The following is a 10459-nucleotide window of genomic DNA, read 5'->3' on the forward strand; positions in this document are numbered from 1 at the left end:
ACCCCGCCACCAGGTTCAAGCTGGCGATGCGACGGCCGGCGAGGGCGACAACATCCACTTCCTCTCCATGGAGGAGGCAGATGAGCAGTTCCTCCTTGCCCAAGCTGAGGAGACGGAGCATCGCGGCGGAATCGTTGCTTGAGCTCGAGCTCGAGGCCGAGCACACAGGCAATGCCGCCTTCGCCAAGCTCACCATCGGCCCTACCATCGTGGCCGATATCTGCACCATCCCCGACTCCCTCGAGTCCACGCGGGTGGTGGCGGAGAACCGACGCGAAATCCACCTCTGCGACGTCAAGCGGGAGCGGCTCCTCCCGGATGACGATGATGATGAGGAGACACCATCGATTCGACCTGCCGCCAATGAGTACAAGGCCATCGGCTTCGGCAAGGGGGTCATTGAGCTCTTCTTCGACGAGGATTAGGAGTAGGCTAGTATCTTTACAATCCTATTTTTCCGATGAAGTTTGTTTTTATCTACCTATATATGAACTATCTATAAAACAACGTTGCATGCATGGTTTTGTATGGATTTGAGTGTTTGCAAATGGACGGTGAGGTTTTTTTTTTTTGAGAAAACGTCGGCACTTTATTAATCAAGCAACATAATTACAAAGAGTCTCTCGGATACATTCCGAAGTAGAAGTGAAAACACAAAGACCATTACAGCTCAAACACGATTTAGCTAAATTATGAGCTAAAACATTAGACTGCCGACGAATAAACTTGACCCAAGAAAAAAGAATATTCGACATGCCATCTTTGATCTCCGAAACCACAGCACCAACGAGTGAACGATCGCGAACATGGGAATTGATTCTCTGCACCAAAGAGAGGCAATCGGAGGCGAATATTACCGAATCACATCCCATCTCACGTGCAAGGTTAACTGCTCGCCGAAGGGCACATGCCTCAGCTAATTCAGGATCAGGGCTACCATAATTGGCTTCTCTACATGCAATAACAAATTGTCCATCAGAGTTGAGAGCAACCACACCTGCACCAAACTTAGCTCAGAGAAGATGGCGGCATCACACATGAATAATATAGAACCCGGCGGCGGCGGAGACCAAGAGGTACTTGAGGCAATGCTCTCACGCCTATGCACAAGATCCGGTTTGTATAGATGCCGAAAGATCAAATTAACATAAGCTTTTATCTTAAAAACGGTACGGACAGGATGTGGCTCATCTTCATTGTTCCGAACAGAGTTCCGCGCCTCCCAAATATGCCATATAGTAACAGCCATGACTGTAGCCTGCTGATCCGAGGAACGAGAGAGGAAATCAAACATCCATTGCTTTGGCAAAGAGAAGTTAGACCGCGATAGCTTGATGTCGAAGGATTGCTTCACTTGCGACCAGATCTCATAAGCAAAAGGGCAAAACAACAGCGAGTGCTCGATTCCTTCCGTCCTCCCACAGAAACAACACAGGTTAGAAGTTGGCACATGACGACGTTGGAGTTGGATACCTGATGGGAGGCAATCGTGAGCAAGCCTCCAAAGGACCACCTTCATCTTATTTGGAGCCTTGATAGACCAAATAGATTTCCAACTTTTCATAATAGTCATGCCATCCGATGCCATTCCACGTCCAGGCACACTATGAACACGTTGGAAACGAGCTGTCCGAGCCAAATTATACGCTGATCGTACAGAGTATTCTCCAAATCTCGTGTGAGGCCATCTCACATAATCATCATCACCATGTCGACCAATAGGAAGCAACATAATCTCATTGGCAATATTCTCATTGAAAAATGCTCGAACCGTATCCTCACACCACGTACCTCTGTCCTCATCCAGAAGACACTTGACTGTAGCCGTAGACGGTATCGGAGACATCGTTTGAAGTAAATCAGGTGGCGTGGATGGTATCCAATGATCACCATTAATACGAACAGCAGCTCCATTACCAATGCCCCATTGTACCCCTTGCTTCAGTAGCTCACGACCAAATAAAATACTGCGCCATGTGTAAGAGGCCGATCTAGGTGCAATAGCATGCCAGAAATCGCCATGAGGAAAATATCTGCCCTTAAGAACCCGGGCGCAAAGGGAATCCGGCGAGGTCAGAATACGCCAACCTTGTCGACCAAGCATGGCCTGATTGAATAAGGCCATATCACGAAATCCCATCCCGCCAAGAAACTTAGGTGTAGTTAGCCATTCCCACGACCTCCAGTGTAGTTTTTTCTTCCCATCCTCGCAGCCCCACCAATTGTCCGCAATGATTTGTCTGAACTTCTCACAAGTGGCAATTGGAAACTGAAAACAGCTCATGACATGTGCAGGAATTGCTTGAATGACAGACTTAAAAAGTGCCTCCTTGCCCGCCCGAGATGCAGGACGATCCGACCAAGCATGCATCCGCTGCCATGCTTTATCAGGCCAAATATTGAAAGTAGCCGTAGATGACTGTCCAACCTCAGTGGGCATTCCCAAATATGTTTTATGAAGTACTTCACTACTTATTCCCAACTGAGATTTGACACGAGTCTTCACCATTACATCACAATGATTTCCAAAGAATAAGGAGGACTTCTCTTTATTAATCAATTGGCCAGACCCGCTGCAGTACTTATCAAGGGTAGCCTCCAGAGCAGCCACACTCCTTGGATCACTTCTTGCAAAGAAGATGCTGTCATCGGCGAAGAGAAGATGTGAGATAGGTGGGCCATGACGCCCGTTACGAACACCTTGGAGCTCGCCACATCTCTCTTTCTGTAGTAACAGACTTGACAAACCTTCAGTACAAATAAGGAACAAGTAGGGACTGATTGGATCACCTTGGCGAATACCACGTGAAGGAACAACAACTTCAATAAGTTCACCATTAACCCTAACAGCATATCGGACATTAGTGACACAACGCATCACAGTATCAATCCAACCCGGAGCAAAACCAAGCTTCAAAAGACAACCATGAAGATAGCACCACTCCACACGATCATATGCTTTCATCATATCAATCTTCAAGGCAAAATAAGGTTTTTTCACCCGTTGACGCCGAATAGTATGCATGCATTCATAGACAATCAAGGTATTATCCGTGATAAGTCTTCCTTGCGCTGCCAAACAAACGGGGGTTGGGCTGCTTCAACCGTGATTGAAGATGCTCTAACATAGCAGAGTAGGAGTATATGATCGTCCAGGAGTTGTAATGGGACGTGGTTATAAACCAATGACAAATCTTTGTATTTTGGACATGCAAAATGGAACTCAACTTGGTGAGATAAACTACATATTCAAGTCCTGAAATCTGAATCACATGCATGTTCAGTTCAGTCTCCATCGCAAATTAGGTTGAGTGCACACACTGGCTAGTGAACGTAGGCGCTGGTCGTCGTGCATGCATTGATTTCTCTACCGATCGTTGAGGTACGTATACAGTACAGGTACGCTTCGTGGATCAGTAACGGAACCCCGCCCTTTGGTTTGGTGAAGTTAGCTTCCAACTTTGCCAAAAGGAACGGCACAGTACACTAGTCAACAAGCCCACAACTGCAAGCATGCATCGCTCCAAAGAACATGCATGCATGCATGGATGGGCAACGGATCGCTCCAAATCCGCGAAACGAATGCTGGTCATCATATCCACGGCCAAACCGGCCCCTCGCCCACGGTCATGAGCGACTTCAATTATTTCTCGTTCCAGATTACGAAGACCAAAATTTTGCCTCTTTCGATCCGTTCTTTCTATCTATATCTATGATCAGAAATGTGGACGTCCCTTGCGTACGTAAACGGCGTACGAGGATGAGGATCGATCCCCACGTAGACGGACACCAGCCATGCACCAACACTTGTCAGCTACTCCGTGCAAATCCGTTGGAGCTCGCCTAGCATTGCTTGCACCACGCTCGAAGCATCGTCCTACTCCCTCCGTTTTAAAATAGATGACTCAACTTTATACTAACTTTGTATTAAAGTTAATATAAAATTGAGTTATCTATTTTGAAATGAAGGGAGTACGTGCATACGCGCGTCGATGATCGATGGAGCTCCGGCCAGCCGTCCGTACCGGGCACCGGCATGGCCCGCATGCAACGCAACGCTCGCGATCGCGACAGGCTAGCGGACGTACACACGCGGACACGCCCTCCCGTGTGGTCGCTGATAGAGCTTTCCCCAGCGCACGCAAGCTTTCCCTCCTCCACTCTCCGCCGTTCCCTTCTCTTCCTCCTTTGTGGACTGTGGTGGTTTGGCGTTTGCAAGCCACCTCCCGGCGTTCGGCCTCTCTCTCTCTCTCTCTCTCTCTCTCTCTCTCTCTGCGAGTAGAGCGCCATCATTGGCCATTACACCCTCAAGCTACGTACGCACTCCTCCCATGGCGCTATCATCGATCGATCCGGCCGGTACTGTAGTTGCACACAAGCGATGACTCACTAAGCACCTAGTACCCATACATCGACGTCGTGCAACTTTTGTTTTCGTGTGTCCTTCTCGACGCACCAACCGGCCGGGCAAAAACATAAAACGGGTGGAACCCGCATTAACTGACGCGTACGTACTGTGGCAGCACCGCAACGCAAAGCATGCAACTCGTGATGAAACTGAAGCCTGAAGATGCATGCATGCTTGTTTTTCGTCAGGGATTTCATTGCACGGTTGAAACTGATCAACACATAATTAAGCGGTCTCCCTCTTCATATATGCATTGAATGTGCGTGCTAGTTAACAATGGAGCATGGCTTTTTCCTGTCCTTTTTTTTATCAACTGTATCTGTCGGTCTAGCCCACTCGTGCAACATATACAGAAACCTCCTTTTCCCTTCAAGTACAAGGATCAGGTGCCTTGTGCTTTATTCGGCGTGCACTGCTGCTATACCCAGCCGGGCCCTCCCCGGCGACCTTGCCGTCCTGCTGCAGGTCATGTTAATCAGTTGGTTTTCATGATCACCAGAGCAAAGCAGAGCGTAATCCTCACTTTTTCAGCTGGAAGTTTCAGGCCTTCGCTTTGTTTGATTTCATCTCCTCACTTTCTCTGTAGCTAAGCAAGCTAGCAGGTGACGGCAAATTACCTGCTGATCGACACGATTTACGCGGCAATCGGGTCCAGATGAATTGAGCTGTACCCACTGTCGTCGGTCCATGGATGACTAGCCTGCAAAGCTATGCCGGAGTTGAACACGTTTGTGAACACTGTTGTCGACGCCGCTGATTTTCTGAACCGCCAGCTGACTCTACCGTACAGCCTTTCTTCTTCATGGTAACGTGCGCCGTACCATTGTGTGATCGATGTTCTTCCTTCCTTCCTTTCTTCTGCTTTGGTAACGTCGAGTCAATCGATCATTACAACGGCGAAATTTCGGCCAACAACTTAATTTTGCCATTTCACCGACACGTACGTACGTAGATATACTGTGAGATTTTTCTTGGCTCGCAAATGGAGTGTCGATCGTGATTGTGAGATCATCGACGGGCCCGGCCGGGCAGCGCGTTGATTAATTATTACTCCCCCGAGACGCCATTGTCGCTGCCGCCACGAAGCAAACATGAAAACGATCCATCCGTCGAGCTTAGTAAAAAGACCTTTTAGATCAGTAATAAGCACTGGTGCCAAGTGATGACACCGCGTTTATTTCTCCTCCCTGCTTCTGGAACGACAGTGCAGCTCCACCCGTCGCCGGCCGGCCAGCCGCTGTCAGTCAGGCGGACAGAAGACAGACAGACAGCAGCGACCCGATTTTTTACCACATTTGCATCGCTTCGATTTGATTAGGTCTGAGCGATGTCCATTCATCGATCCATCTCTGTATCTGGACGCGCACCTGCACAGTGGACGGGACGTTGTTTGGCCCCCATGCTCGCACGCATATCAGATGGAACGTGAAGGTCGGCAAGGGAAGGTGGGCCGCTGCTTCCAGCGACGCGATCCTTGAGGTTAATCGGCCGGTGATTATTTGTCGATGATCAGTTAGCTGGAGCATGACCTGATGAGCAGTAATCTCTCCTTCTCAGCTGATAAATCATGCGAGTTATTAGTGCACTGCCGTGACGCGATTCTTAATTGCAGAGCACGCAGGTCCGTGGCCGCATTGATGGGCTACCGTTGGGGGCTTAATTAGGAGTGTCGCACTTAATCAGCAGTGTACCGGCGAGGAAAGAAGAGCTCCCTTCTTGTGAAGGAAAGTCACGTCCCCAACAAACCACGTGATAAGAGAGAAACACACCCTGGCACAGTGCCCCTGGCCTGTCTCTGCTCCCTCCCCTCCGCACGGCCGGCGCACTGTTTTATCCCGCCGCGCGCCACAAACCGCAGCTGTCTTGAACTCCAATCCATTGCTTCTGCGTTGCTTCGGGCCTACATGATCGCTGCCTCACCTCACTCCCTCTTTCTCTCTCGCCGAGTGAGCTTGAGGTTCTTGCCACGCACGCTCTCCCCATATATACCCGACCATACATACCCACCACCACCAGGCAGCCATCGATCGGGAGGAAGCAACCGTCGGTGCATCATACCCATCGCCATTACCTCCGTCCATCCGTGTTGCCTAGCTCAGCTGCCGGAGAGGGATCAATAGAATGGGACGTCCGTCGTCCGGCGGCGTGGGGCAGCCCAAGCTCCGCAAGGGGCTGTGGTCGCCCGAGGAGGACGAGAAGCTCTACAACCACATCATCCGGCACGGCGTCGGCTGCTGGAGCTCCGTCCCCAGGCTCGCCGGGCTGAACCGCTGCGGCAAGAGCTGCCGCCTCCGGTGGATCAACTACCTCCGCCCCGACCTCAAGCGCGGCTGCTTCTCGCAGGAGGAGGAGGACCACATCGTCGCGCTCCACCAGATCCTCGGCAACAGGTCTGTCCGCGGCTCCGCGCAATGCATTCAGTTCGTATTGATTTTTCAGTGCGGAGGTCGATTCGAGCTAGCAGAAAGATTTGGGAAAACATACTGAATTACTGATGCGTGTCGTGTGTGCGTGCAGGTGGTCTCAGATCGCGTCGCACCTGCCGGGCCGGACGGACAACGAAATCAAGAACTTCTGGAATAGTTGCATCAAGAAGAAGCTCCGGCAGCAAGGCCTCGACCCCGCTACGCACAAACCCATGGCCGCCGCCGACACGGCCACGCCGGCATTGCCGGACACGGAAGAAGAAGACCGCAAGCCCCTTGCCGCGGCGGCCGACGGCAGCCTCGCTCCGAAGCAGACGGCGGTGTTCGACCCGTTCCCGGTGTGCGCCGACTACGGCGCCAGGTTCGCCGAGGACCTCGGCGCGGCGAACGCGGCGGCATTGTACGGCCAGTTCTACGGTGGAAAGGAGGCCGCGGACGAAGATGCCGGGTTCGGCGCCGCGGACTACAGCTGCGTGCTGGACGTCCCGGAGAGCCTGGGCTACGGGGAGAGCTCCAGCAACAGCAGCAACCGGAACTACGGCGGCGAGGTGGGCAGCATGCTCGACGGCGAGGTACGAAGCGTGCTCGATGGCGAGGTGCTACACTGGGCCAAGGCGGAGCCGGCCTTCGCGGAGATGGAGTATGAGTTCTCGCTGCCATGCCAAGAGCAGAGCCTCCTCCCAAATTTCGAGTTCAACTTGGAACACTACTTCTGACATTTTTTTCCCTTTTTCATTTTAAAAATATATTTTCTTTCTTTCTCCCTCCATTTTTTAAGAGACATGGATGACACTGTAAAATCGCAAATTAGTGCTACTTCAGGTAATGTATAGCTTCATTTCCAATTGAGTGTGGCTAGGTCTGAGTGGACCGAGACTTAACTAAGTTTCACTCAAGCGAAATTGTATATAAGAAGGAAAAAAGAAAAAAATTACAAGATTTTTTTTGAACAGATCTCTATGCAAGATCAAATAAATATAGCATAGACTGAGACATGAGTAAGTCAATGAGAATTAGCAAAACTGCTTCCAGTTTTGTAGGCGAGTTAGCTTACTTCATCTTGCATGGTGAATAAATTAGCTACTTTCAGTTAAATGTGTTTTATCAGCAAACTACACAGGTGTACACACTTCTTGGGCGGTTGCGCATCATAGCGAACAAACCAAACCGCGCGAATTGGCTTAATATACTGACCCTCGATTACTTTTCTGCATGAACATGGGTTTTGTCAAGATTTATATTAGATATACGACACTTTAATTTTTTGGAAATGTCTTTCATGGTTTTGTGCTTTTGTGCCCTCTCAAGTCCCTAGCAATTCGTGAAAGCATGCTTGGGAGGATAGGCATGATTTTCTTGGTTATCCGTGAAATATTTCTTGTTTTATTTTCAATGCCAATAGCTGGCTGGAGTTATCCCGACAAAAGTGACCACTAAAAGTAAATACATCTTTGACCCAACAGTTGGGCCAAAAAAATGCCCATTTTCCGGTGACGCACTATCAAATTGTTAATACTAGTATTTTGATCTTAATTTAATAGTTGAAGAACACAAAAAAGAAGCTATTATGTACGTAATAAAAAGGTCTTTATGTTCAAATTGATAAGGTATTGTACATCCATAAAAAGAATAAAGAATTTGACATGCTAAAAATTTAGAAGAAAATATATAAACTACTACATCTCTAGGATTTCATAGACAACGTACAGCTAAAACACAAAGAAAAATATAAGTATATCAAAACTCCTAGTTACCATGTGAAAAAAATGAATTTTAACTTAAATGACATCAAATAAATTCATACATGGCAGATTTCCGTATTAACTAAGAAACGTCATATATAAAATTGCCAGCATACATTAAACAAATTTATATTAACTTGCTGTGGTTCTATAGTTTGAGTTGCAATGACGACAAAATCATTTGCCATGGCAGCAAGTTTTTCGTTTTACGATGAAAATGATTCAAAATTGAAAATATGGAAAAACACGGGAAATTTCCATGGACAATACATGACATTAAAATAAAAATGCCACGATCCAAGTAATGAAATTGTCATGCTCTATATTTTATTTGTCATAACACAAAATCAAAAAGGAAAATTATCATGTTTGAGATAATAAGTATGCCATGACATCAATAATCAATATGCCTCGATCCCAATATTAAAATTGCCATGCTCTATATTTTCTTTGTCATAATAAAAAATCAAAGAAGAAAATTGCCATGATCCAAAATATTGAAAATTGCCATGCCATTAAAAATATTTTTACCATGATATAGATTAAAAAAGTGCAATATTACTATATTGACATGCTTTTCAAAATAAAATTGCCATGCTGTAGATAGAGATTTCAGTAATGAATTTTTGTGAGCTTGCCTTGTGAACATAATGATTTTTTCTGAAACTTGTCATGCTAACAAACAAAGGTGGTAGATATGAAAGCAAAAATTCATAAAACTATCATATGAACAGAAATAATTGCTCTAAGTTTGTCACGTGAACGTTACCAAATTATAAAATTGGCATAAATTATGAAATTAAAAAATATGTGCACCTGCCATGGAAGCCACAAGTTGAAGTTTCAATACAATAAAATTGCCCTAGTCAATACAATAAATTTACCATGCTCAATTACAAAAAATTGTCGTGATGCAAAAGGAAAAAAAATCACATTATTTATATATATGTCAAATTTGGCTCAGGCTTGTACTAACAATTTCAGGAAAATGGTATTTTTTGTAGATAAAATTGCAAAACTTTGGTGAATTTTCTATAAAACAAAGCAAACATAGTGATCCTGGTTTAGTTTCATAGGACATTTTTTTGTTTTCTACAACGATTCCCAGCAGTTCAATCCACTAATGTTCCTGTTAAAAATGAGCAGCAACCTATTGTTCAGGTGAAGAATGTTGTTGACTCAGGTGATACATTTGATAAGAAAGTTGTTGATGCCCATATGAATCTATCGATGATAATTAACATGTCACTCCAAATCAGCGTGTTGTTCCACCAAGTTGGAATGTCGCAGGTGGCAAATTAGGCGAACTGGTGCTGGCGCATGCCCAAGGTTAATTGAAGAGTGCAATGTTATTTCTTATGCATTATCCATGGAAGAAGAAACTGAAAATTCTTCATATCCAGAGGCTATTATTCCTAGTGATAACAATAGGTGGATGACCACTATGCATGTTGAGATGGAATCATTTGAAGAAGAATGACACTTGGGATTTAGTAAACTTACCATGAGAGAAAAACCTATTTGTTGCAAGTGTGTTTTCAAAAGAAAAGAAAGATTTTCTGCTAATTATTAGGCAAGATCTAAATCAAGGTAGTTGCTAAATGTTATAGCCACATGGTTTGAAGCAATCCCCTAGACAATGGTATAAGAGATTTGACACCTTCATGCACATGGTTTTAAGAGGTTTACTTATGACAACTGTGTTTATTTGGAATTTGTGAATGGTTTAGCTATTTATTTGCTACTTTAATTCGATGATATACTGTTTCCTGCAAAGTGTACTGATGACCCACAAGTATAAGGGATCAATCATAGTCCTTTACATAAGTAAGAGTGTCGAACCCAACAAGGAGAAGAGGGAAATGACAAGTGGTTTTCAGCAA

The 10459-nt window shown here is 46.1% G+C and overlaps 1 protein-coding gene across 1 annotated transcript; it reads left to right on the forward strand.

Annotated features, from left to right (window-relative positions):
- Nucleotides 1-6216: 6216 nt before the first annotated feature.
- On the forward strand, nucleotides 6217-7786 carry LOC125527188 (myb-related protein Hv33). The gene is made up of 2 exons (XM_048691740.2): nucleotides 6217-6798; nucleotides 6926-7786. The coding sequence occupies exons 1-2, from the start codon at nucleotides 6530-6532 to the stop codon at nucleotides 7548-7550; spliced, it is 894 nt and encodes a 297-aa protein (XP_048547697.1). The 5' UTR covers nucleotides 6217-6529; the 3' UTR covers nucleotides 7551-7786.
- Nucleotides 7787-10459: the final 2673 nt, after the last annotated feature.

This window comes from Triticum urartu, chromosome 1A (assembly GCF_056163025.1).
Source record: "Triticum urartu cultivar PI428250 chromosome 1A, HENAU_Tu73, whole genome shotgun sequence".
Taxonomy (NCBI): Eukaryota; Viridiplantae; Streptophyta; class Magnoliopsida; order Poales; family Poaceae; genus Triticum; species Triticum urartu.

Excerpts from the sequence above, each read along its gene's own strand:
- LOC125527188 (XM_048691740.2), top strand. The coding sequence starts at position 6,530 with ATGGGACGTCCGTCGTCCGGCGGCGTGGGGCAGCCCAAGCTCCGCAAG. Across the intron at positions 6,799-6,925 it reads CACCAGATCCTCGGCAACAG|GTGGTCTCAGATCGCGTCGC; the intron begins GTCTGTCCGCGG and ends GTGTGCGTGCAG.